This window comes from Pipistrellus hanaki, assembly GCF_964339955.1.
Source record: "Pipistrellus hanaki genome assembly, chromosome: 8".
Taxonomy (NCBI): Eukaryota; Metazoa; Chordata; class Mammalia; order Chiroptera; family Vespertilionidae; genus Pipistrellus; species Pipistrellus hanaki.
The window spans coordinates 55,519,609-55,546,894 of NC_140510.1; the positions used below are offsets into that span (position 1 = coordinate 55,519,609).

Genomic DNA, 27,286 nt, shown 5'->3' on the forward strand with positions numbered 1-27,286 from the left:
AAAACACAGATTCCTGAATCCCAACTAAGAAGTGCTAAACTAGAATTTTTGGGAACATATAGGTAAAATTGTATACTTAACTAGTGCTCTAAGACAGATTTTATATACAGAGCACTAAGTTAGGTATGCAATTTTACCTATATGTTCTCAAAAATTCTAGTTTAGCACTTCTTAGTTGGGATTCAGGAATCTGTGTTTTAACAACTCCACCAGGTGATTCTCATCATGAGAGAAGGTTGGGAAACACTGATCTAGGCACGGACATCCGCCTCCCAGTGGGGGTGTGCGGGCGACGGGGCAGACGCCTGTGAAAAGCTCCATGGAGCTTTCCCAGACATCAGGGCTCACTATAGTTGCCCTTGAACTTAGACATTCCGATGTGCACAGGCCATCTTGGAACGGATGTCTGGGCTACAGCTCAGCAGAAGAGGCCAGGACTCCCCAGGAAACATGGCGGCCTCAGCATCCGGTCCGCGGTCCTGGAGTCCAGTGCGCGTGCGCCCGGCCCCGCCCCCTCGCCACCCTGCTTCGCCCGCGCGTAGGATTCTGGGGCGGCCAAGCCACGTCGCGCGCCAATTGGTGGCGTTCCGGGCCCGCCCTCGGGTGACTGACAGCGCCCTGACCGCCACCGCCCAGCAGCCGCTGTTGCCATCACCGAGGGTGCAGGCCGCCGCCGCCGCCGCCGCTCGCGGGCTGCGTGTCCGCCTCCGCCGATCAGCTTCTGCCATGGACCTGTTCGGAGACCTGCCGGAGCCCGAGCGCTCGCCGGCTGCCGGTGAGTGAGGGGCTGCCCTGCCGGCGAGGAGAAGGGGGCAGGCGGGCGGGCTGGTGGCGGCCTGGAGGCCGCGGCGCCTGAGGTGGTCGGCGGGAGGAGAGGGCGGGCAAGCGCGTCCGCCTCCGGCCCGGCCCCAGCCCCGGCGTGCGCACTGCAGCTCCGGAGCCCCGGAGCGCTCCGCCATGTTCGCTGCGTAGGAAGAAAGGGCTCTTACTGGAGACGCGGGCCGGGGACAGCGCCGGCCCCCGCGGCCTTTGTGTGCGGCCCCCACGCGCCGGGTAGCTCCGCGTCAGCCCGGCGCAGAGTCCCTCCCTCCGCCTTCGCACGTGGAGCAGTGTCGGGCCCTCTAGCCCGCAGCCCTCCTGCCTGGGTCTGGATTGCTTGAGCAACGTTTTTTTCCGCGCGTGTGTGTACAAGTTCAGGCTTTTGTTTTGGTGGGTTTTTTTTTGTGTGTGTGTGTGTTTTTTTACCCCAGAGATAAAAGGAATCGCCAGCGTTATCGTTCGTGTTTTTGAATCATCTTCTGTGCTTCTCTTGATTTTCTGGTTGATAGTAGTTTCCCGGGTCACCGGAAGTCTCCTCTCCCCAGAGTCAGGAGCACCAGCCCAGGTCCATCCCCATCGGCCCGCCTCTGACCACGGGGGTGAGTTCCTGCAGGCTGCGGTTTGAGCCCCACGCATTAGCCTTAGGAGACCAGCGTCTTTGTTATTGCTGTGTGTCCGGGTTTTAATGGGACAAATCCTGCTGACGTTTCCATGCTGCATTTGCAGGTGAGATCTTAACTTCCCAAACCCGACTTGTTGGCAGAAAACCTGGAACACTTGAAAAACACATACAGATTTCCAGGCTCATCCCCACTAAATCGGAGAGTTTGGGGCTGGGCCCTGAGTCTGTTAATAAGCCCCCAGGGGATTTTGCCGAGCGTGCTCACCCGGAGGGTTCAGAACTACTACTGCAGGGGCCACAAGAGTGAATAAGAGCCAGCCTTTGCTTTCTAAGAGCTTAGTTCTGAATACAAGTGATTGCAATGATAACTGGCGGAAGTGAAGGACCGTGGGAACTGCTGAGTGTTGGAGGAGAGAGTAGGAAGGAAAGAAAGAGGTGCTGGAATTGGTTGGGCCTCTGTTAGTAAAGATGGGTAGACTTGTGATTTGCAGAGATTCCAGGTTGGCTACAATATGCGCAAAGGGAGAATATTAGCTCTCAGCTGACCAGTGTGGAGGAGTACTGCAACTTGGGGCACTGGAACGGGGGTGGGGGGGTGGTTCTGTCCTTCCCGTGGCCTGGATGCTGGCTGTCACGTGGGAACAGCCTGGCCAGTCTCTGCCATTCCCTGTAATGGCTGGTACAGAGCATTTAAGTTCTCAACTTGGCCATTCGTTTTTTAAATTGTTCTAGTTGAGCATAAACACTGGCTTTGTGTATGCAGTTCTTTTTACTTTGTTGTTGGAGTATAAGTTGTATCTGACTATATTTGGGGATGTGCCTATAAGCTTTTCGTTAAAAAAAAAAAAAAATCATAGCTTTTTACCAGCAGTCAATTTGGGCCTGCTTAGAGAAAGGCATCCTTGAGATGATACAACCACCAAACAACATTTTTAAAAAATAAAAAATAATTTTTTCGATTACAGTTGATAAACAATATTATATTAGTTTCTAGGTGTACAACATAGTGATCAGACATTTAAATAACTTGAAAATGATTCCCCCATAGATTTAGTGCCCATCTGGCACAATGCATAGCATAATTATTACAAAATTATTGACTATACTAGAGACCTGGTACATGAAATTTGTGCACAGGGAGGGTCCCTAGGCCTGTCGGGCAATCAGGGTCTTCTGGCTACTCGCAGGTGTCTTCCTTCATTCCATGACGCCCCCTGGTGGTCATCGCATGTCATAGTGAGTGATTGAATTTCTGGTCTCCCGGTCAAACCTCCAAAGGGACACTTTGCATGTTAGCCTTTTATTTCTATAGTAGAAGCCCGATGCACAAAGATTTGTTCCTTTTCCTGGCTGCCGTCACTGCCTTTTCACTCCAGTCCTGCCATCCCATGCTGCCCAGAGGCCCTGTGTGTCTGGGGCAAGAGGAACTCCTGCATCCTCGCCATGGCGATGATGCAAGCATCCCGTCCTGTTCCTGGCCACTCAGCGCATATGCATGCAAATTAACCAACCCACCTTTGTTGGGTTAATTTGCATACTCACTCCTGATTGGCTGGTGGGTATCACAAAGGTACGGTCAGTTTGCATCTTTCTCTTTTATCAGTGTAGACTAGGGACCCAGTGCACAAATTTGTGCACCTTGAAAGGAACTGTGGGCTGTGAGGCTGCGGTGGCACAGGGGTGGGTCTTGGCCCATCCTCTGGGCTCCCAGCTGTGGCCCCCAGTCCTGCTGGCACTGCTCCCATAGGCTGACGGCGCCCCTCAGGAGCAGGGGAAGGTGGAGAAGCCATTAGGGGTGATCAGGGCCAGCAACATATTTGAGTGGGGCTGGCACCAGCAATGGGTGCAAGCAGTGGCTCTAGCACTGGCAGTGGGTGCAAGTGCCAGGCAGGGCTGTGGCATGTGGGAGCAAAGAATTTTTAATAACCACCAGAGGCTTGCTCCAATGACAGCAACCAGCGCCTCACCTTAGTCTGGCACCCTTGCTCACCCCCATACCATGCAGCCCGTGGACATCATGGCGACTGGTTGTTCGGTTGTTCCTCCATTCAGTCTATTTGCATGTTAGGAATATATATATATATATATATATATATATATATATATATATATATATATTTATACACACACACACACACACACACAACACACCACACACTCTAGAGGCCCGGTGCACGAAGTTCGTGCACAGGAGTGGTGTGTCCTTCAGCCCAACCTGCACCCTCTCTAATCTGGGATCCTTCTCACAATCCAGGATTGCTGGCTCCCAACTGCTTGTCTGCCTGCCTTCCTGATTGCCTCTAACAGCTTCTGCCTGCCAGCTTGATCACCCCCTAACCACTCCCCTGCCAGCCTGATTGATGCCTAACTGCTCCCCTGCCAGTCCAATTGCCCCTAACTGCTCTCCCTTGCAGGCCTGGTTGCCCCCACCTGCCCTCTCCTGCCAGCCTGGGTACCTCCAAACTGCCCTTCCCTGCAGGCCCAGTTGTCCCCAACTTCCCTCCTCTGCAGGCCTGGTCCCTCCCAACTGCCCTCCCCTGCTGGCCTGAACACTCACAACTGCCTTCCCCTGCTGGCCTGAGCCTTCCCAACTGCCCTCCCCTGCTGGTGTGGTGGCCATTTGGTGTCCACATGGGGTTAGCCATCTTTGACCGCATGGGGGCAGCCATCTTGTATGTTGGAGTGATGTCCTGGATCTTGGGGCGTGGGGCGGCCTGGGTGAGGGGCCTGTGGTGGTTTGCAGGCTGGCCATGCCCCGTGGAGGCCCTGGTATCTGGGATTTATTTATCTTCTATAATTGAAACTTTGTTACCTTCAGTGGAGGCCTGGGCGGGCCAGGAACTTGATTTCCTCTGAATCCAAGCCTCCTGTTTGCTCCTTGGCCACAGCCATTTTTGTTGAAATTTATTTATCTTCTATAAGTGAAACTTTGTAGCTGTGAGTGGAGACCAGGGAAGGTCAGGGCTGTGGAAACTTGGCTTCCCCCATTGCCGGGGCCAACTCAAGCCTCCTGCTCTCTCCAGCTCTGTGGCTGCCACCATTTTTGTTGGGATTTATCTTCTATAATTGACACTTTGTAGCCTTGAGTGGAGTCCATGGTCAGCCATGGTGTGTTGGAAGATTGGCTTCCTCCATTGTTTGGGAAACCCAAGCCTTCTGCTTGCTCTGTGGCTGCAGCCATCTTGGTTGGGTTAATTTGCATACACACTCCTGATTGGCTGGTGGGTATGGCTTGTGGGTGTGGCAGAGGTATGGTCAATTTACATATTATTTTATTAGCTAGGATAGATTCCCTATGTTGTACTTTACATTCTGGTGAAAATCCTAACAACTTTTTAAAATAAGTTTTTATATATTGATTGATTTAAAAATATATACTTTCATTGATTTTAGAGAGGAAGGGAGAGGGAGAGAAACATCAATGATGAGAGAGAATCATTGATCAGCTCCCTCCTGCATGCCCCCAACTGGGGATGAAGCTTGCACCCCACACACGGGCATGCACCCTGACTGGAAATCTAATCGTGACCTCCTGGTTCATAGGCTGATGCCCAGCCACTGAACTATGTCGGCTGGGCTGTTTTTCACCACACTGGCTTACAAGTTGTTAGCCTGTGACCAGCTAAAGTGGGGGAGAGGGGCATCTCCAACTCTGGCTGAGGTGCCAGAGGGCTGCATGGTATTCAAAACCCCCCTTCCCTGGAATGGATTAGTGAAGTCTCCCTGCCTTCCAGAAGGGCACTGACATTCACTGGCCCTGCTTGGCTGTATGTATTTTTTAAAACAGCTTTTTAAACAAAGAAGGTGTGTATGTTTGTAGATGATGGGAAGCTGAGAGGGGTAAGTACTAAAAGTGAGAGACAGAATTGGGATCACAGTTCTCTTGTCAGGCAGTTAGTTAAACCAACAAGGTGCCACATTTTGTTTGAGAAAGTGTAGTATTGACTGATAAAATTAAAAATGTAATGAACAGAGTAAGTGAACAGAAAATGTTGTTATCATAAAGTGGATGGAAGGATGGGCTGAACTGCATGCACTATAGCGACCCTCACACGTGGTGTGTGGGATCACACATTTCTGAGCTATTCCAGGAAACAAGAATTGTTTAGGACAGGTGATCTGACTAGTTTCACATCCCAACTCTGTTTTTATTAACTGCTTTCTGTGGCTGCTCCTGCTTCTGTCGGGTAGGAGAGCACTACCTCTCCTGGCTTAGCACAGGGTGCCGCACGTGCTCAGTAGGTGTAGTGTGTAAGCTGTTAACTTTTAACAGCTATTTAAAAGGGGAAAACATGCACTCTTACTGGACTTTGTGGAAACACTGAGTCCAATTGGAGGAAATATCACACTGCTCAGATTCATCAACTGTATTTTTTTTAGCTCTATGATTTTTGTTTTAAACATCACACCTTAAGCTTCTTAATTTTTTATGGCTTGAAAAAAAAAATGTAGAAAGAACACATCATAGGCATACCTTGGAGATACCAGACCATCTGGATAAAGTGAGTCAGTAATCTTTTTGCAGGTGGAGGGTCTTGCCTTCATTTGGTAAAAAAGGTAACATCTGTGAAGCCTAATGAAGGGGAGCACAGTAAAGCAAGGTGTGCTTATAAATTTTATCAGATTTTGTGCTAAATTAGTATTTTTTGTCCCAGTATTTATAGATTTGATTGCTGAATCAGATTTAAATTGTTGAAACAGTTGAAACAGTACAGAGGTCAGGGGCACCAATCTCCTACTCAATGAAATTTCTGTAACTACATATATGACTACAGTCTGCTCTCTGTGTGTATGGACTCCCAACTGCAGAGGTGACTCTTGACCTGTTAACTAAAAATATCTGTGTGTAAGGGGACATGCATAGTTCAAACGTATGTTGTGTGTATAGTTTACCAAAAGAGGAAGTATGTTTGTTGACATAAGACAGAAATAACTTCTCAGCTATATCATAGTTCTAAAAGTGCTGACTTGATGTTTTTAAAATTGACAGCAGGTGCGAGCACTGGGCAGGACTGTAGCATGGGAGCAAAGAATTTTCAGTAACCACCAGAGGCTCACCCCAATGACAGTGACCAGGAGTGCCCTGCCTTGGTCTGGTGCCCCCACTCACCTGCTCCACGATCCTGCGATGGCCAACGCCGGTCATCTTCCGCATATGCCCCCTGGGGGTCAGCGCATGTCATAGCGACTGTTTGTTCCAGTTGTTCCACTGTTCTACAATATTTGTATAATGGCCTTTTATTATATAGGACAGTGGTCGGCCAACTCATTAGTCAACAGATCCAAATATCAACAGTACAACGATTAAAATTTCTTTTGAGAGCCAAATTTTTTAAAACTTAAACTTCTTCTAACACCACTTCTTCAAAATAGACTTGCCCAGCCCAGGCTGTGGTATTTTGTGGAAGAGCCACACTCAAGGGGCCAAAGAGCCACATGTGGCTCATGAGCTGCAGTTTGCCAACCATGGATATAGGATAGCAACCTTTGGCATCTAAGACTTATGGATTTATTTATTTATTTTAAGAATCCAGGTGCAAGGTATTACTAAGTTTGATCCTTTTATTGATGCAGGAGATATTCCAGCAATTTTACAGAGCCTTGGGATTATTTTTATGGGATTGTTGTAAGGTTAAATGAGATGGTCCTTTAACCTTGCAGTAGTTCCTGGAACAGTGCCTATGTGTGGAGGTAATGTAGCGCCTTACCAAGAGCATGGATTAGGAAAAACAGACTTTGAGTCCTCACTCCTCACTGGCTCTTTTGGGCAGTTATCTTAAATGACTTCACTATCAGTAGGTAACAATAGTATCTAAGAGTATTACAAGAATTAAATGTATTAAAATATGAAGAGCACTACAACAGTGCCTGGAAGGCAGTAAATGTTAATTATCATTTTTCTAAGTTATTCTCAGTTGCGGCCAACAAAAATGTGAGGTAATCTCATGTTTTTAATGAAAATACCACTCAGTATTCCAGAGTGAGAAAGATGGGGAGAGGAGAGGCTCAATTCATTAGCAGTAGGAGATAGGCCGTCTCTGGAGTGATGTCCAGTTTGGGATACTATCTCAGTCCAACGATTTTCAACCTTTTTCATGTAATGGCACACATAAACTTGTTACCAAAATTCTGTGGTAGGCCAAAAATGTTTTTTACCAATCTGAACCAAAAATAGGTAGAATTTTGATTCATTCATACCGAACAACTATTGTGTTGGCCGTCATTTTTTATTTGACAATCTAAGGAAAAAGAGATCAGTGCCTCTGACTAAGTAGTCAGGTATTGCATGCTTTAAAAGTTCTTGCGGTGCACATATTGAATACTGGTGTAACCAAAGAAGAAAAGTCAGGCTAATTCTCAAGCAGGAAACTCTTGTGAGGAATTAATTCTTGCAAGACTGAAAATGTGTTACCTTGGTAAAAGAGAACTTCCTGCATTGGACACTGCAGTGAAAAGATCTGATTTAGCTGAGACGCTTAATTCAGAACTTAATATCTGACTTGACACAGGTGGAAGGAAGGCTTTGCTGTTTTTCAGGTTGCCCTTCTCCTGTACTCTCCTCGTCCTTGTGAGTAAGCGGTTGGTTACACTAAATGCCTTTTAATGGCCTTCTAATGCTGCTTTTGGTTACTTCCCAGAATCTTTATATTGCTTTTGAGAAAAATTAAAATATTTGCAACTACTTAATATGTTAAGGGTAATACTGAGGAATTAGGATATGTTTTGTTTGGTTTTTTTTTTAAATATATTTTATTGATTTTGTACAGAGCGGAAGGGAGAGAGATAGAGAGCTAGAAACATCGATGAGAGAGAGTCATCGATCAGCTGCCTCTTGCACACCCCCCACCGGGGATGTGCCCGCAACCAAGGTACATGCCCCTGACCGGGATTGAACCCGGGACCCTTCAGTCCCCAAGCCTATGCTCTATCCATTGAGCCAAACCGGTCCCGGCTAGGATATGTTTTAATTAGTAGTTATTTTCCATTTGAGTTAGTTGTATAAAGCAGAAGAGTTATTTTTTATTAAGTCAGGAATTTATCAGGTATTTAAGGTATTTCTGACTTAAAGACTCCTGAAGAAATTTCCTACCTTGGAGTTTATAAATTTTAATTAAAATTTTTGTTTTTAAAAGAATAAAATTGTACCCAGTTCATTTCTATATAGAAGCAAAAAGGCAGTATGGATGTTTTGGATTTTCAGTTAGCACATTTCTGTCCTAGAACTCTGAGCAATAGGACAGAGCCAATTTGAGAGAAAGCTGGAGAAGAATTGTACGTAGTTAAATTTTGTGTGGAAAGGGAAAATTGAGTATAAAACATTTAAAACAAGTACTCTGATGTGTTATCATTCAGATCTTTAAATTTAAAACTTAGCCTGGCTTGCTCCTGAGTTTATCTTGGAGTTTTTGAAATTTCTTATCTTTTCCATGTATTTGTATTGAATTGGGTACTGGGCTGGAGGCACCGAGTTAAGATATGGGGTTCCCTCAGCCTCTTATCTCTGTGCGTTGAGATTTTACTTTGTGGTTAATTCAGAATATTATTGAAATGGGCATTTTTAAGACCTATAGATTTTTGGAGAATCCCTCTATCGCTTAATTAATTTTTTTTTTTTTGGGGGGGGGGGCAGGTTAATTCTCGCCTGAGGATATTTTTCCACTGATTTTTAGGGAGAATGGAAGAGAGAGGGAAAGACAGAGAGAAACACATTGATTGGTTGCCTCCTGCATGAGCCCTGATCAGGGCCACGGCAGGGAGGAGCCTGCAACCAAGGTACATACCCTTGACTATAATTGAACTGAGACTCTTCGATCCGCAGGCTGACATTTTATCCACTGAGACAAACCTATTAGGACACTGAATTTATATCTTGAGGTATACATTATTTTCTTACTCTAAAATCAGTTTTTGTCTTCCCAGGGTTGATTTGAAAATTTTTATTTTTAAATGTTGATTACTGGCCAACTGGTGTGGGTCAGTGGTTGAGCATCGACCTATGAACTAGGAAGTCATGGTTTGATCCCCAGTAGGAGACATGCAGGAGGCTCCTGATCTGTGATTCTCTTTCATCATCACTGTTTCTGTCTCTCTTCCTCTTCTCTTCCTCACTGAAATTAATCAAAATGTGTATGTTTGTTTTTTAATGTTGGTTGCTTTCAGTCATGAAATTACGGTATCAAGAAAAATGTTTTTCTCAAAATACCCATTGGCCCTTAAAATGCCTGTTGGGTCATTTTTCATTGCTTTTGTTGTTGTTGATTGTAACTGTTGGAAACAAGTGTCCATATTAAATAGCAGTGAAGAAAATATTTTTAAAATAATTTTTTTTCCCATGGGAGGAGAAAATTTGAACTTAGTAGCAAACCTATGTCAAAGTCCCCCCCTTTGAATAGCCATCCTGGCCGATGTCCAAGCGCAGTCTAAGCAGGTGTTCCATGTCCTAGGGAAAGAAGCTCAGAAAGGATCTCTGCTCTTTGACGACCTCCCTCCGGCCAGCAGTACTGACTCAGGTACAGTCTTCAGGCTCTCCCAGGTGTGTGTCAACGTGTCATCCTGGGATTGTAGTTGTCTCAATCTTTTTCCCTTTCCCCCATTTTCAACACACAGATGTTTTAGGTGTTGGACTGTCTTAAGTTTTGAATCCATGGCATCAGGTAAGGCAGAAAAATCCACTAGTCGCTAGCTCTGAGAAACTGCCTGAAATGTTGAGCAGTTTTCTCTGGTTCATTTGAGACTATTGTAGCTGAAATAAGATGTAACTCCTTAAGGCAGGTTTCTGTTTCCTTTCAATGATAGGACTTTAAAAGATGTTATTTACCGCACTATGAGTTGCCACTGGATTGACACAGAGTTTTGAGTTTATGTCAGTGACCTGCATAGGCGTCCTGGTGGGATGGATTCTGACACGTAAGCCTTACCTAGGTTTTGTGGGCTCACTGAGTGTCCTGCTGTGTTTCAGGACCAGGCGGACCTTTGCTTTTTGATGACCTCCCACCAGCCAGCAGTGGCGAGTCAGGTAAGTAGTAGGGAAAAATGCAATGTGCTAGTGGAAATAATACATATTTTACTCTTACGTAAAGTTTATTTATAGCTCTTAACAAAGTTTAGGATGGCATTAAATTATAGTTTAGCATAAGATTTATTCAACATTAAGTAGGCATCATCAGATGGAAGGAAAAAGATTAGCTAGGTATATAACATCACTTTTTGGTGATTTTTTTTTTTCTCCCTTTGAATTCAGGCTCTTATAACTGACTAAGAATTAAGAGTTTAGTAATTTACTTTGCACTTTGTTATTAATGTTTTTAATTTAAAAATCTCTACCTGTCATTCTGGTTTGCCTTATGTTCCTGACCCAAATGTATCCAGCGAAAGTATCTGAAGATATGAAATAGAGTTAAAATATTTAGTGTCACCTGGCCAGCGTGGCTCAGTAGTTGAGTGTCAACTTGTGAACCAGGAGGTCACGGTTGGATTCCCTTTGAGGCAGCATGCCCTGATTTCAGTTTCAGTCCCCAGTGTGGGGCGTGCCAGAGGCAATCAGCAATTCTCTCTCATCATTGATGTTTCTCTCCCTCTTCCTTCCTCTCTGAAATAAATGTGTGTGTGTATTTAGTGTCCCTGAACCAATAATACTGATACATAGGTCTTCTGTTTTCTGCCACTTATACTAAAAAGAATTTTGATTTAAGAAAATGAGTTCTGGCCTGAGGGCATGACTCAGTGGTTGAGCTTCGACCTAGTATGAACCAAGAGCACCTACGACCTATGAATCAATTCCCGGTCAGGTCACATGATGGGTTGTAGACTCGACCCCCAGTGTGGAGTGTGCAAGAGGCTGCTGATCAGTATTCTCATCATTGATGTTCTCTCTCTATTTCCCTCTCTTCCTTGCTGAAATCAATAAAAGTATATTTTTTAAAAGAAGAAGAAGAAAAAATGAGGTCTGAATGACATTGGTTTAGTGTTTGGTACAGACCCTGTGCAGGAATTGTCTTGAAATTCAAGACCTAAGTTAATTATTTTCCAGTCAATTCATATGTTCTTAAGATTCTGTTTATTGGTTTAATTTTATTTTTGTCAAGCCTATTAACGCTGGCTCTGCCTCTTCTGTAAATATTTACCTTGTTTTCCTGTCCCAATTTAGTGGCAGGTAAGAATAAAGCGGATTCCTCTAGGTTACCATAATGAGGAATCTGTTACTATGTCACACTGAGAACTTCTAACATGGAATTCCCCTGGGAAAGGGAAGGTATAGTGGCCTGGAAACAATTGGGAATGCAGTCTTTTTCAAATGCAATTAATTGTCTTCTGATACGAAGACCTTCTGTCTGTTGTAAAAACAAAAAACAAAAAACAACACTTGCTTTTCAAGTCTCTCTCTCTCTCTCTCTCTCTCTCTCTCTCTCTCTCTCTCTCTCTCTTTTGTAGAAAAGCAAATAAGAATTTATTAACTGCAGCAAAAACATACTTTAGGGCAGTAAAACAAAGAAGGGACTAGAAGAAGCAACAGGAGAGCCTGGGCTAGGCTGCTTTGGCTCACTGGGAAGTCAGAGATAAGGAGAGGAAGGGGTCTTGGAGACATTCAGGGAGTTAGCCTGAGACCAGCTACTGCTGCCCGTTGCTCCCCTGTTGCAAGTCTCATAGGATCCCTTAGAGCACATGTGTCAAACACAGGGCCCGCGGGCCAAATCCAGCCCGCCAGGCCTTGCAATGTGGCCCGCACCGCGCTGTCATCACTGCACTCCGCTGTCAGTTTATGACATTGTCAGTTTATGACTGTTCAGTAAACCATTCGGCCCGCGATTTAGGCTGGATTTTAGATTTTGGCCCCTTCTCTGATTGAGTTCGACACCCCTACCTTAGAGGTTGCAGGGGTCCTCAAACTTTTTAAAGTGGGGGCCAGATCACGGTCGCTCAGAGAGCTGGAGGGCCGGACTATATGAACTACTAATTCCTACTGTAACACCTTGGCTGCGCTCACTGCCCAAAAAACCTGGCGGGCAGGATCAGACTCCCCTGGGGGCTGCATGTGGCCCGCGGGCCGTAGTTTGAAGACCCCTGGGTTAGGGGATACATGCTGGGGGGGTGGGGGAGAGAAAGGGAATGGCATAAGTGTGCTCCCTGGAAGCCAAGCGCACTTCTCTTTTTGTATTATTAATTCATTACCATAAAGTCATTGGAATTAGTCTAGAAAATATGGATTAAGTTATTATAGTTTCTTTATTTAAAAAAAACATTATAATCATCTTACATATCTATACCAAAAATTATAGCATACTCATACAACTTAGCCTAATAAAGATTTTCCCAATGAAGATAGTACTTTTAATTATAATGAATGTTGTGTGCAAGCAGGGCTCTTAAACAGATTTAATAAAACTAAGGAAGCCGAAACCGTTTTGGCTCAATGGTAGAGCGTCAGTCTGCGGACTGAAAGATCCCAGGTTCGATTCTGGTCAGGGGCATGTACATTGGTTGCGGGCACATCCCTGGTAGGGGGTGTGCAAGAAGTAGCTGGTCGATGTTTCTCTCTCTTCGACGTTTCTAGCTCTCTATCTCTCTCCCTTCCTCTCTATAAAAAAATCAGTAAAATATATTAAAAAAGAAAAACATTAACAAAATAAAACTAAGGAAGGTTCAGCATAGCTATGGCTTAGTTGACCATAGGGCAAAAGACAGTAAATTGGTAACAACTGAGAAGATTTCAACATTACTCTTAACAAGTTTTGATGTGTTTTTTTTTGTATATAGAACCCAATCTTGCATCCAGTATTTTGGATTTCTTTTTTTTTTTTTTTTCAAATATATATTTTTATTTCAGAGAGGAAAGGAGAGGGAGAGAGATATAGACAAATCAGCAATGAGGGAGAATTGTTGATCGGCTGCCTCCTGCACACCCCACACTGGGGATCAATTCTGCAACCTGGGCATATGCCCTGACTAGGAATTGTACCATGACCTCCTGGTTCATAGGTTGACACTCAACCACTGAGCCACACCAGCTAGGTATTTTGGATTTCTTGAAAAGATATTCTTCTCAAGCAGGCAAGAAACATTTACAAAAATTAATTACTACATTCTAGGAAATAAAGTAAATCCCAAGAAGATAGACCACATTCTCTTGACTTCTGTTAGAACTCAAAAACAAAGCTTTAAAATATTCTGTTTTCCAATTTGAAAACAAGAAAGATTCTTTTACATACACATTGGGAAAAAGGAACACAAGTAGTAAGTGACAGGAGACTAATAAAGAGACCGATGGGAGATTCTGTTGGAAACACCCAGGAAATTTTTTGCTAATTTACCATATTATATGGGGTGGGGTTTGTGTGCTGTGTTATACTGTTGTATGAAAAAGAGTCAATTCTTGCAAAAGATCAGATTGTAAAATGCAGACCTCTTCTTTTTCCTCAGTACTCAGAAATGTCTGGCAAAGAGTAGTTGATAAAGAGTTGCATGCTTTTATACCTAACTGCTAAGAATACTTAGGGCCATTTATCATGACAGCAGCTGCCATTTGTTGGATACTTGATGAACGAAGTGCTGTGATAAATGCTATACATAACTTGCCCTCATCAGTTTTCAAACAACCCTCTGAATTTATCATATTCTTCCCAAGTTTCAGAAGAAACTGGGGCTGGAAGCTAAGTAACTTGCCTTAAGGGCAACCCTCTTGTGAGTGGCAGAACCAGGATTTGAAGTTAGACCTTTCTAAATACCCACCACCACCACCATCACCAACCACCACCACACCAGCCCCTTAGCTCTGGCTTTGAACACAGATTCATCCCTCTGCCACCAGGAATGGCTTCAGCAGCAGTTCTTAAAGCCTGACTTTTATCTCATTTTTAGCCTTTTTTGGTACGTGTGTGTGTGTGTGTGTGTGTGTGTGTGTTTTTAACTTGTTCAGTATGTGTCACTTTGCAGATTTTGGAAACTTCCCTAATTATAAATAAGGGCCTGTGGATGCACAACACCATGCATGTGCTACAGCCCCAGAGTACGGATGTCTCTTTTTACCACTGAGAAGCCTCTCTTGCAGATCCTCTCACGGTTGGTGTGGTCTCCCACTGTGAGTGCCCAGGCACACTGGCCTGGCCCTTGGAGTCAGAGCTATGACTGTTGGACATGGCATTTTGTCTTTGAGGGCTGGGGTGGAGCCTGATCTGCAGGAGTCTTTTTGTAAGTCTACAGCTGTTTCTGTCTGGCTTTTACTTTATTTCCAGGTTCTCTGGACACCTCCATATCCCAGATGGTAAAGAATGAAGGGAAAGGAGCAAAGAGAAAACCCTCTGAAGAAGAGGAGAATGGCAGTGAAGAGCTTGTGGAAAAGAAAGTTTGTAAAGGTTTTCAGACAGTTTGAAAACAAATGTATTAGACTTCATAATTTAAAGCAACCCAGAGCTCAGCTTTCTGATGATACTGCTTCCTCTCTGTGTCTGTATTTAAGAATTGGGTAGGGCTCCCTTTTTGCAGACAGACTCCTGAAGTTTACTCCTGCCTTCTCTCTCTTTACTTTCCATGGACATCTCTGCCTGTGACCCTGCCATGGGTCAGGTAGGAAACCTACAGTTTAAACATCACAAAGTTTTCACTTACCCTTTCTAGTGATCAGGTAGCCTGCAGACCACCCATTTCTCTCAGATTCCCTGTCTTTGTTACAGCCTGATGGTTGGCCTTTTGATTCTGTGGTTAACTCAGTAGGCAACTTCCCTAAGAGGGAGCCCAAGGCTGGGGAAGGCTATCTAAAATTGTAGTCAGATTTGTAATTTGTCACAGAGTGGGGGAAATGAAAAGTATCTATTAAAGAGAAATAGTGGTAGATTTATTCATTGTCCCATCTCCTTTGTTGTTTTGTTTTTTTGGGGTGTTTTTTTGTTTTGTTTTGTTTTTTTCACCACAAAGCACCTTGAAGCTGCAAGGTGCACTTTGGAGGTATGTGAGAGGACCTACTTTGCTCTGCTGGTCTTCAGCTGAGTTTTCAGCACCCTAGCCTAAAGAGCTCTGCCCACCTGCAGCTGCTCTTCAGAAAGTGGTTGCTTTATTTGCATGCCCTAGGCCTAGGGGTCAAAAGATGAGCTTCTTTCAATAGAAGGAGGTATCTGTGCCTCCCCTTTATCTTTTTCTCCCTCAGAGTAAAAGCAGCTGATCTTACCAGTTGTTCAAATTCTTCACCAAGCCTCAGGCATGATAATAACATATTTTCATATGTCCACCAGGACCTTTGGGATAAACTCTACTTGCATTTCTCTAGAGTAGGAATTTTTCTGTCCTCATTAAATTCTTGACAAGATTAGATTTATTGGAACCTCTCCTCCCCCCATTCAAATGATAGTACATTTCTTAACTCTGATATTTTGCTTTAATGCCTTAACTGGAGTTGTCCTGTACTAACTTGCTGTCAGCTGCCTGTCTCCTCTCCACTGTTTAGCCTTGCAGAGACCAGCTCTGACCAACAATGGTCTGATTTCAGTAACAGACTTGTAGGGGGAGATGCCTTGATGAGAAGAGCTTGTTTGCCTGTTAAGACTGCCGAATAAAATAGCCAGAGTTCCCTCCTGTTTGCTCTGGGACTAGGGCCTCTGGAGGGCAGGGCACAGTTTTGTATTGGCTTTTTGTTCTCTTTTCCTTAGACTCTTCAGTGATTTTTGGTTTGAAAGGCTACGTGGCTGAGCGGAAGGGCGAGCGGGAGGAGATGCAGGATGCCCACGTCATCCTGAATGACATCACGGAGGAGTGTAGGCCCCTATCATCCCTCATGTGAGTGTCCCTGCTTTGGCAAGCCTGGTGGAGCATTAAAGTCTCTGGACCAAGCTCTGATTTCAGTTTTGGACTTTGTCCACTTTGTAGTTATTAGAAAGATTGACACATAACACTTGAGCTGCTTGGTTCAACAGTAGGAATTCTCACCTCGGTTGATTTTAGCCCCCCTCCCTTTGACATTTTTTGTTGTTACAGTGGAAGCTTATGCTACTGACATACTGAGCTGCTTTTAAAGCCAGGATACATACTTGTAGAGAGCCCCCAGGGAGCAATGCCCTTCGTGGGAAACACTAACCCATACCTGGTAGATAACATGCTGCAAGAGTTTTGAATTCTGTATCTGATAAAGTTTATTTTTCCTGTGGCTCATGATGTCCCAAGTGAAAAGATGTTGCAAAAATGTTTGGTAAAAGCAGCTCCTCAGTAAAAATGTTCTTTCTCATAAGGATCTTTTTTTTCTTGAAACCCTTTATAAATGCCACTTATTCCATATATATGTGAGTTTTCTGGTAAAACTTGAGAGGGGGATAGGAATAAGTCTGGTAAGGTAAGCTTTAAGATTTAGATATCTGTCAAAGTTTGAGTAACAACCCTGAAACTACCCCCTGCCCTTACAGATATTTTTGATTCTTGGTCAGTAACTGTTTATCTGTGTCTTGGTGTTTAAAACCAAATCTAGTTTAAATAGGAAAAAATCCTGAATTTTAGTTTCACCTTCAGTGAAAAATCATGATTTTTAAAGCATGTTTGTTTAATTTTGAAATACTATGAAATTTACTTATACATTTATCTCAGTGTCCACCTGTTTTCCATTCATGACGGTGTGACTAATATCTTACCGGTGGGACTTCCTCTGTTGTGTCGAAGTTCACTGTTTGAAATAAGGTGGGAAAGCATGAATGGAGAGGAGTAATATTTGCTGTAGGAATCCCATTGACTCTCAATTATTCTCCTAGTACCCGGGTTTCATATTTTGCCGTTTTTGATGGACATGGAGGAATCCGAGCTTCAAAATTTGCTGCACAGAATTTACATCAGAACTTAATCAGGAAATTTCCTAAAGGTGAGATAGAAATAAATCAATTCATGTTCATCTTGGTGTTTGCTGTTTGTGTGACTCACTGAGATATTGTTTTAGCTTTTGCAAAAGTCATGACAATTAAAAGTGGAGCTGACCCCAGCCGAGTGTCTCAGTGATTGCATATCAACCCATGAACCAGGAGGTCACAGTTTGATTCCTGGTCAGGCACATGCCCAGGTTGTGGCTCAAGCCCTAGTAGCAGGTGTGCAGGAGGCAATGATTCTCTTTCATCATTGATACTCTACCTCTCTTTCTCCCCTTCCTCTCTGAAATCAATAATAATATATTTCAAAATAATAAATAAATAAGTAAAAGAGCAAGCCTGAGAGGAGTGGGCTCTGAGGTGAGCAGGTGTACCTCGTAGAGCCCCTCATGTCTATGAGTGATGGGCACCTCTCCTGGAATGTCTGTGGTACAAGTGTGTGTCTTGCCTTTATACTTGGCAGTCTACTACCACCAGTGCAAGTGGCACTGTCCTGTAGGTGAGGAAATAGTTTTTATTTTTTTTAAAAAAGTTTTTGTTGCCGAAACCGGTTTGGCTCAGTGGATAGAGCATTGGCCTACGGACTGAAAGGTCCCGGGTTCAATTCCAGTCAAGGACATGTACCTTGGTTGTGGGCACATCCCGAGTAGGGGGTGTGCAAGAGGCAGCTGATCGATGATTCTCTCTCCTCGATGTTTCTAACTCTCTATCCCTCTCCCTTCCTCTCTGTAAGAAATCAATAAAATATATTTTTTTTTAAAGTTTTTGTTGATTTCAGCGAGAGGAAGGATATGGGAGAGAGAGAAACATAATTGATGAGAATCATTGATTGGTTGCTTCCTGCACTCCCCCTGCTGGGGACCAATTCCTGGTCAAGACACATGCAACCCAGGCCTGTGCCTTGACCAGGAATTGAAGCATCACCTCCTAGTTCATAGTTCAATGCTCAGCCAGCTGTGCAGATAGTTCTTGTTTATAGTTCAGAAACAATTACAGTGGAAGGAGGGTAACCTTTCCTCCTTAAGAGTTTATCTTTTGTTTTTTCTGTAATAGGAGATGTAATCAGTGTGGAGAAAACTGTGAAGAGATGCCTTTTGGACACTTTTAAGCATACTGATGAAGAGTTTCTTAAACAAGCTTCCAGCCAGTAAGTGAAACCACATGAAAACGAATGAATGGAGTGTGTGTGTGTATGTGTTCTTTTTCTGAATGCATTTCAGGTCTTCTGATTCTGTTTCATACTAACACTCACTGTCTGAAAAGTATCTGGCACCAAGTAAGTTCTTGTAATTGTTAACTAAATCTGAAACGGATAAAAAAGCAAGTATTAAGGAAAGTCTTCATTTTAAAGTTTACACCACTTCCCATTCAAGTCTGGAAAAGTTTTGAAGTGCTAGCATGTTGGTGGTGACTGTATTTCTGATGTCTTTCCCCCCAGGAAACCTGCCTGGAAAGATGGGTCCACTGCCACGTGTGTTCTGGCTGTAGACAACACTCTTTATATTGCCAACCTCGGAGATAGTCGGGTATGTGGCTCTGGAGCCACCCACTTAGCTCACACCATGTTCTGTGGGGAAGAGTGGCAGCAGGCGCTTATTGGCTAAGATTAAAAAGACCAAGGCTGGTTGGAATGTCCTGTGTGATTGCTGCAGGGGCTCCAGTGCAGAGAGTAGATTCTGGGTGGGGAGCAACACCTGAGCTTGCGTCACTTTGACATCCTGCAGTAGACCTCTTCTGCTTTAAAACCCAAATACATTCTTTTTGTTTTCTATGTTTCCTTTGTGTGTGTACTCTGTCAGGTAGTGCTATAAGTTGGAATTTAATTGGTGTGCAGTTACAAATATTATTTAACTTCCTATCTCTGACCACAGGCCCTTGCCTCTCAAAATCATTGTGACGTTAGAATAACTCAAAAGCTGCAGCTAGGAAAGTGCTAGGTGATGTGCCATTCATGCAAGGAGCCCAGTTCACAAGGCTAAGGGAGAAAAGCCAGGCATTTCCACTGCTGACAGCCTGTGATGGGAAACAACTTAAAGCTAGAGGCTGGCCTTCTGCAAGGTGGGTTCAGCCCCCCCGCCTTCCATCAATAGCTTTTTCAGCCAGCCTCCGTGTCCGTGTTTCTTTGGAGTCACAGTGACAGAGTGACTCTTCCCTTCTATAAGCACCATCTGCAGACCTGAAGACAGCTGCCCCCAGCCCCTGTAGCTTTTGGGGTAATTTATTTTCTGAAGAAATAAACAGTAGGGATGCTACAGTGAACATTACACATGACAGTCTCTGCCTAGAGAGTTTATATCCTGGAGACCTCTTAGTAGGCTATCTCCAGTACATAAGTGTTTTGACCAAGTGACTTATAATAGCATGATAAAATTGGACCAAGACAAAAAAAAGTGGGGACCGGATTTGGAGTCAAATTTGAATCCTGTATGTGACTTTAGACATGATACCTATCCTCCAGGCCTCGCTCCCTCCTCTGTAAAATCTAGGTTTATCTGGAAGTCATTACTTGGTAAATGTGGTGTCAGGTGTACATGGAGAAGCACTTGGTCAGCATGCCCAATTCTGCCCTCATCTTTGCCTCGTGTAGACTTGGGAACTAGTAACTGGGCCCAAAGAGGGCTTAGGTGCTTATTAATTGCCTCCTTTCCAAGTCACCCGTGAGAGGACAACATCTTAGGATGAGTGCCCGCTCTAGTCACCAACAGAGGCCCACACCGGGGCCTCTCTCCCTGGCTAGTGTTACTGTGACACTGCTTTGCCACGTGGGCTCTGCTTTGAACTTATGTTCATCGGCAGGAGGCTGACTGAAACTCCATGGTTGACCTTTATCTTCAACTAGTAACTCTGGGCACTGGACTCTTGAATTTATCGCTGTTGTAATCTCCATCTTCCCAGGCAATCCTGTGTCGTTATAATGAGGAGAGTCAAAAACATGCAGCCTTAAGCCTCAGCAAGGAGCATAACCCAACCCAGTATGAAGAACGAATGAGAATACAGAAGGCTGGAGGAAACGTCAGGTAACCAGGGACTGAGGGAACTCTAGGGAGGGAGGGAGGAATGGCCATGAGTCCTCCCAGGGGAGAACTTGCTTTGTCGTGCAGTCTTTGGTGTGATGACACTGAGGTCTGACCTGTGCGGTAGGTGAGTGAATGTTGTAGGATTTCACTATGTCCAAGTGGGAGCAAAATGTGTACAAGAAACATGCCTTTCTACATTTGCAAAGAGAGGAAACCTGCCTCAAATTCAGGGTCACCACTTGTAACAGTTCTCTGGTCCTAGAACTTTAATAAATACTACCATTTGTCACAACTGAATAAGTTAGTTTAGGGGAGTTCCTCAGAGAGAACATCTAAAGTATTTTGACAGGAAGTATGTCAGGCTGATGGTCTCTGGGTTTCCTGGGGAGAGCTCCCCTGGCCGGGGCTCTCTGCCCTGGTTCTGCCCACAGCACCTCCATTCATCTCCAAGGCTTCATTCTTTCTACACTTAACGAGGATTCCAATCCTGGGACATGGTGTTATGGATTTGACCAGAAGTGTTTTCTGGTTCATTTTACTGTTTGACCATTCGTCTTACATTTTTGTTGGAGATGAGAGAGAAGTAACAGTGATATAAGGCTGCAATCACTTGTCCTTAGACAAGTTTTACTCCAGGGTGATTCTAGCCAGCAGTGCAGAGAGGTCTGGAGAGGAGGCAGCACTCTACGAGTTGGTTCAAAATTGCTGGAATGTTAATAAGGGATGGCCTTGGTCATAGTGTGGCCATCTTAGCACTGATGGGACTGTGGGCATGGTTCTAGACTTTGGGCAGTGGCATGTTCTCCATTTTCCCACCATGGCTGCTGCAGAAGTTAATGCTTGAGAATGTGACCCCAGTGTTAATGTCAGCATCATCTTTTCTGCCCTTATAACTTTAAAATTCTGCTTTGCCTGAACTCTTGGAAAGGCTTTTGACATTGACAATCCTATGGGCGGATGATCAGCTCTGTTGCAGGTTCTTCCTTTTTCCCAGTACCCATTCACTGTGAGCGGTGTGCAGATGCCTTAGAGAGCCCATTTGACAGTGTGCTCAAGGTGAACCCTGCACTTAAGAGGGTTCACCTTGGAGGCTCAGGTGGCAGTGACCTTGCTCCTCAGCAGCAGAGCCAGGCTGTGATCCCATCTGCCCGAGTCCAGGACTGGTGGGCATTTCTTTCCCTCTACCCTTCCCACTTTGATTATTAAAATTATGAAACATTTTATAAAATTAGAGTAAATATTTCAATATCTACCATCTAGATTTAGTAATTAACATTTTGCCATATTTGCTTCATGTATGGGTATGCTAGGCAGAATTAACTGTAAGTTAGTTACAGACCTAACACTTAAAATAATTCTTTAGGTTACCTGTAGTTCTGTATTCATATTTCTCCAAGTTATCCCCAAAGTGTCTTGGTTTGAAAGCAGAGTCCAGCCAGCGCTCATGCTCACCTTGGATTCACATTGTTCAGTGTAGCATGGTCTCCACTCTTCCTCAGCCAGTGGTTATATAGGGGCATGTTCTGAGTTTGCCTGTGTTTTCATGGTATCATTTCAGTTGTTTGCATGTTTTTCCTAGAAACTGGAAATTAGGTCTAAAGTCTTCTTTAGATTCAGATTAAACATTTTTAGAAAAATATTTGTTGGAGGGTGGCCTATATTTGATAATCTCTCACTTTAGTGGCCACATAAGGTCACTGTTGCTGAGTTCCCAGCACTGGACTTTGGCGGTAACAAGTCCCCGCAGGGAAAGGGACAGGTTTCTCTGTGTGATCAGCAAGTGATTTGGGGAGATGGGCTTTAGCACCTGGGGAACATTCTGTTTTCATCAGTCTTTCATCTCATGGTGGTAGATTCCTTAGTGATTCTTGTCTGAATCAGTATTTCATAGGAATAACAAAGATGATTTCCTGCTCCTGGAATTCCTGGAATTAACAGGCATCCTACAAGGAGAGGCTTTCCTTCATCCGTAGGGTATGAATGAACCATACTTGCTTCCCAGAAAGCAGAATCAATGTTCAATTCTTTCATTATCAATTTGCAAAGTAGATGGCCACCTGCACTTATGGAAATTAGTGGAGTTTTCCCCTTATTTATTTATTTTTTTTAAATTGATGTTTAGAGACAGGGGAGACGGTGGGGAAAAGAAAGTGATTTAACGTATTTATGAATTCATTGGTTGATTCTTATATGTGCCCTGATGGGATTGACACTGCAACCTTGGCCTAGCAGAATAATGCTGTAACCAACTGAGCCACCCAGCCAAGGCCTAGTGGTTTTTCTTTTCACTCTGCTTCTCTCCCTTTCTCTTTTCTCCTTGTTCTGAACCACCATTTGTCAGGGGTGTGCTTTCAGTGCTGATGCTAGTCATAGGGTCTTGAGGAGTTAGTTTCCTGCCCACATTACCCCCTGTGTGGCCAGTGAAAGGGAGTGCTTTTGAGCTGACTCTTCCATTCATCTTTAAAACCTAGCTCCCTGTGCTGGGAACTCTTGTTTCACCTGTAATGTCGCTAATTCTAAGTCTGTTCAGCACTCTTTAGATGGTGAGTGAAGGCTGCTATTTGTTATTCAAATTTAACAGTACAGGGCTTTCTCTTAACCTCTGTGACTCAGTAGTCATAAATCTGTCCTTTTTGCTGAAAATCTTGGTTCCTAATAACATTACATTTATTTGTATTATCACTATTACAAAGTTTGAGTTCCTTATAGTGTAGTTCTTTTGTCATTGAACTATTTCTCATGAAGGACATATTTGTAAAGCTAGAATAATTGCTTTAATTGCTTGTGTTACCACTTGGTCATTATGATCACTAGTTTCAATTTGTCTTAGATTTTAGGGCTTTTCACCCTATATTATAAGTCATTTATGTGGTGAAATTGAAACCTTGTGCACTGTTGTTGGGGATGTAAAATGGTGCAGCTGTAGTGGAAAAGAGTATGGAGGTTCCTCTAATATTAAAAATAGAATTACCATGTGATCTAGCAATTCCACAAAATAATTGCAAGCAAGGATTTGGATGGGTGTGTGCACATCTATGTTTATAGTGTTAACGAAAAAACCATTGAAACCTGTAAAGAATTTTTGTGAGTTTATTTGAGCCAAACTGGGCAGGTTACATTTCTCTATTTATGCATTGCAATCAAAGGAGGGACATAGGTGGGTTTCATGAAATTCATTGGTGATGGAGTAAGGAGGCGGGAGAAAGCATGATGGTGGGAAACCCCTGGGATTGGATAAAATGATGGAGAGTACTTAGGTGAGTGCAGGAACAATTAACATGATAAGGAAGAAATTTGAGGCATCTGTCCTGGCGCCCACCACATCTGGTTGTGCCCCAGGGGCTTCAGAAAAAGGGAAGTTACAAGTTACCCAGACATCCCATAGATATGTTATCTTAGAGGCAGGAAGGCAAATGGGCTCAGTAAAGATCAAAGTTGATCTTTGGCTTAGGAAATGACTACCCACTATAACCTGTTTGTACTTAAAATATTTAATTTTCAAACCATCTTTTGTGGTTATTTTAGGTCTCTGGGTTTACAAGATTGCCACGCAGGCCTTCCCTGAGCTTGTCAGGTTAGCATGTGGCTCTTTTCTTTCACAATAGTAATATTATTGACAACAGCCAGCCAGTGGAAGCAATCTTAGTGTCCATCAGTAGATGAAGCAATAAACAAATGTGGTCCATCCATGTAGTGGATACTATTCAGCTTTATAAAAAAAAAGGAGATCCTCTCACTGGCTACAGCATTCAATGTACCTTGAGGACATGCTGCTGAGTGAAATGAGCCATTCATAGAGCCAGGAAGTGAAATGGGGGTCACTAGAGGAAGAGTGAGTATTCAACAGAGGTTCAGTTTGAGAAGATGAAGAGAATTCTGGAGATGATGGTGATGATGGCTGCACAATAGTGTGTACTCAGGTAATGTCACTCAACTGTACATTAAAAATAAAGGTAAATCTTATTTTTTTGTATATTTTTATTCTAATTTAAAAAATCCCACATTTACATGGTTAAATAAAAAGGCTTATTATAGATTCTGTGCCTGTTCCCTTCACTCACAGTTTTGGATTCTCTCCAATGTTTCTTATAGAAAGAAGGAAATCTGTATACATACTCTTATTTTTTCTACTTTCTACTACCAAAGGTAGCATAATGTGTGCAACAATGTGTCACACTATCATGGTGGACTTCTCTGAGAAGGTGCAGTTTTATTTTTATTTTATGAGGAAGGCAACTGGACAGGACAGATGACGCAGGCTTGCATGTATAGCATTTAGATGTAAATATGCAGTACAGCCCTAACCGTTTTGGCTCAATGGAGAGCATTATCCCTCTGACTGAATGGTCCCGGGGGTTTGAGTCTTGTCCTGGGCATGTTTCTTGGTTGTGAGCTCTATCCCCTGTAGGGGGCATGCAGGAGGCAGCTGATACGTGTTTCTCTCATCAATGTCTCTAGCTCTATCCCTCTTAAAAAAAAAATCAATAAAAATATATTAAATAAACAAATATGCAGTGCATGTGTCTGGAACCAGGTCACATGTAGGTCTCTGATGTCGAAAAATAGATATTCTGGAATCCACTTTCAGTTATCTCGATAAGCATCCATCATGGTTAAGACACAGGACTTGGGCACCTGGGTCAGAAGAGGATGCAAAAGCATCACTATCGACTGTGGCCTGCTTTTGCTGATATGCTAGAGGAGCTGACGTTAGAGCAGTGTCCGCTTCTCCTGGCCACCAGGGCAACCATCTCAGTGCCTCTCTCTCATTATGAAAGGGAAACCAGAAGAGAAAGGACCAGCAAAGATCACAGAGATCAGGGCTTTTGTCTGTATAACTAGCAAGAAAATAGTTGTTTGGCTGAGGAAGCATGAAGCTATGATTCATGGGCAGGTGGGAAAGAGATGGGAACTAACACAATTCTGAGCAAAAGTGGGGAATGCGCCAAGGAAGGTGGTCCCAGGATTCATGGGTTGAGACCTCAGAGCCCCTCACTCCTCAGCACGGTGGTCTGGGGAACTCTGAGGGTAGTGAAAAAGCGTGTAGTTCTGATGAACTTGTCTGAGCATGGTCCAGCCCAGTGCCCAGATCATGACACTCGGTCTTCAGACGAGCTGTATTCATGATGTGGCGGAGGGGTGTCCACACCAGGAACCTGGCCACTTGTTCTCTGAAGAAGCACTTGGTTGGATTCTTATGCTTTGAGCTGCTTCCTTAATGGGACTCTCAGGGCTGAGGGACTCTCCTAACCCTCCTCTGTTCATCTTCACGTCTGCTCCTGTGTAGCTCGCCCCCTGCTGTTCACTCTAGTAATTGTATGGGGAGACTGCTTGACTTCTCTCACGTGCCAGGTCAAGTCTATTGCTGATCACTCAGCTGTTCCCACTGGGAGGGTGACGGGCCAGGCTGAACTCTGACTTTGAGGCAGCGGTCCGGCCCAGGCGAGGATATTCTGCCATGTGCCTCCATTCACACAGTACCTCCAGGCCCAGCTTTGGTGTTTGCCGAGCGCTTACTTACATCTTCTCCAGTATGGTTTCTGCTCTGGCTGTATACGTGAGGGTCTGAGGACCCCCCAGTAGCAACTGCCTGAGGTCACACAGTGGTAGCACCACCAGAATTGTTTTTGGGGGCCTTGAGTCAAGTACTGTTATTCCCTGTTTCATAGCATGTCCCACATATGGGTCACCTTACCATCTTTGTATCCTTTACCTAAAAATAGAATGGATAAAAGTGTAATGCTATGCAGTGTGTTATCGATTGATGTAAGTTAATCATACCCATACTTGATGGAAAGAAAAGGTGCTGCAGAGTCTGGGAATGGTCACTTTGAGTATTTTCCAAACCTAATTAAATTTAAATGCAAAATAGTCCTCTGTTCCACCTTTTCTTAACCTGCATGCATGCTCAAATCACCTAAGGAGCTTTAAGATCAACAGAAAAACAAAGCCAAGTCCCTACTCAGTCCAGTTAAGTTCACTCCCAGCTTTGGGCAAATTAATAGACCATTGTGACCACATAAGTGCAGCCAGAGGGGGCACTGTTCCCTCTAATATGCAGCCTGGCTGAGGCACCAAGGGCCACAAATATTAATGACCTAGAGTAAGCATGTCAAACTCAAAGGCTAACACAGGCCAAATAAGGTTTAAGTTTATATGGGCTGCAAAAAGAACAAAAGCTTCAATTTTCATAGAAACATAGGTTTATTTCAATAGAGACATGCTGAATTCAAAGGACTGAAATAAATGATTAATCGCTAACAAAATAATGGAACATTTTAATAAAAATATTTTTCCTTGAACATACTTACCAGACACTGAATAACTGCCCAAATTAATAAGTAATGCAAATAAACCTATTTTTCTTTTTTTCCGAAAGTGAAATATTTCCTTTTGCAACACCAAACAAGTCAGTCCAAAACTAATTATGTGGCCATTGGCTGCTAAAATATTTGCTGCTAGTATTAATGGAGAGAAATGTTGCATATTCATGTAAGGGAAGTGAATGCAACACTATTATAGTAATTGGTCATTAGAACTTTGTGGTTCATTATTAATAATTATGTATAATAGGATATTGTAAAAATTAAGTTACAAAATTCTTATTAAAAGGTTTCTTACCGTTATATTGGCTGGGCCGCAAAAATATTCGTTGTGGGCTGAGAATTTGGCATGCTTGACCTACAGCAGTGGAGACTTATCACATCTCCTGTGTATTATTTGAGGTCAGGAGATGATGCTGGGGTTTTGTTTGTTTCATATTTTTATTGATTTCAGAGGAAGGGAGAAAGAGAGAAATTTCAATGATGAGAGAGAATCATTGATCGCTGTCTTCTGCATACCCCCCTACTGGGGATTGAGCCTAAAACCCAGGCATGTACCCTTGACTGGAATCAAACCCGGGAGCCTTAAGTCCACAGGCCGACTCTCTATCCACTGAGCCAAACCGGCTAGGGCATGATGCTGTTTAATGTGACCTTTGCAGGCTACATCTTTCA

The 27,286-nt window shown here is 43.7% G+C and overlaps 1 protein-coding gene across 5 annotated transcripts in view; it reads left to right on the forward strand.

Annotated features, from left to right (window-relative positions):
* The first annotated feature begins 546 nt into the window (after positions 1-546).
* ILKAP (ILK associated serine/threonine phosphatase) overlaps positions 547-27,286 on the forward strand; it is a 29,398-nt gene continuing 2,658 nt past the window's right edge. Inside the window, exons 1-10 of one of the 5 annotated variants that reach the window (XM_084892769.1) lie at positions 628-775; positions 9,886-9,951; positions 10,049-10,095; positions 10,401-10,457; positions 14,671-14,790; positions 16,078-16,204; positions 17,164-17,270; positions 18,325-18,418; positions 18,710-18,797; positions 20,167-20,288. In XM_084892769.1, coding sequence (XP_084748895.1) covers positions 10,086-10,095; positions 10,401-10,457; positions 14,671-14,790; positions 16,078-16,204; positions 17,164-17,270; positions 18,325-18,418; positions 18,710-18,797; positions 20,167-20,288 — 725 coding nt within the window. In that variant the 5' untranslated portion in view covers positions 628-775; positions 9,886-9,951; positions 10,049-10,085. Of the gene's footprint in view, positions 776-9,885; positions 9,975-10,048; positions 10,096-10,400; positions 10,458-14,670; positions 14,791-16,077; positions 16,205-17,163; positions 17,271-18,324; positions 18,419-18,709; positions 18,798-20,166; positions 20,289-27,286 lie in introns of those variants that run through there. The other 4 variants (XM_084892767.1, XM_084892770.1, XM_084892768.1 and 1 more) reach the window with 4 other exon arrangements.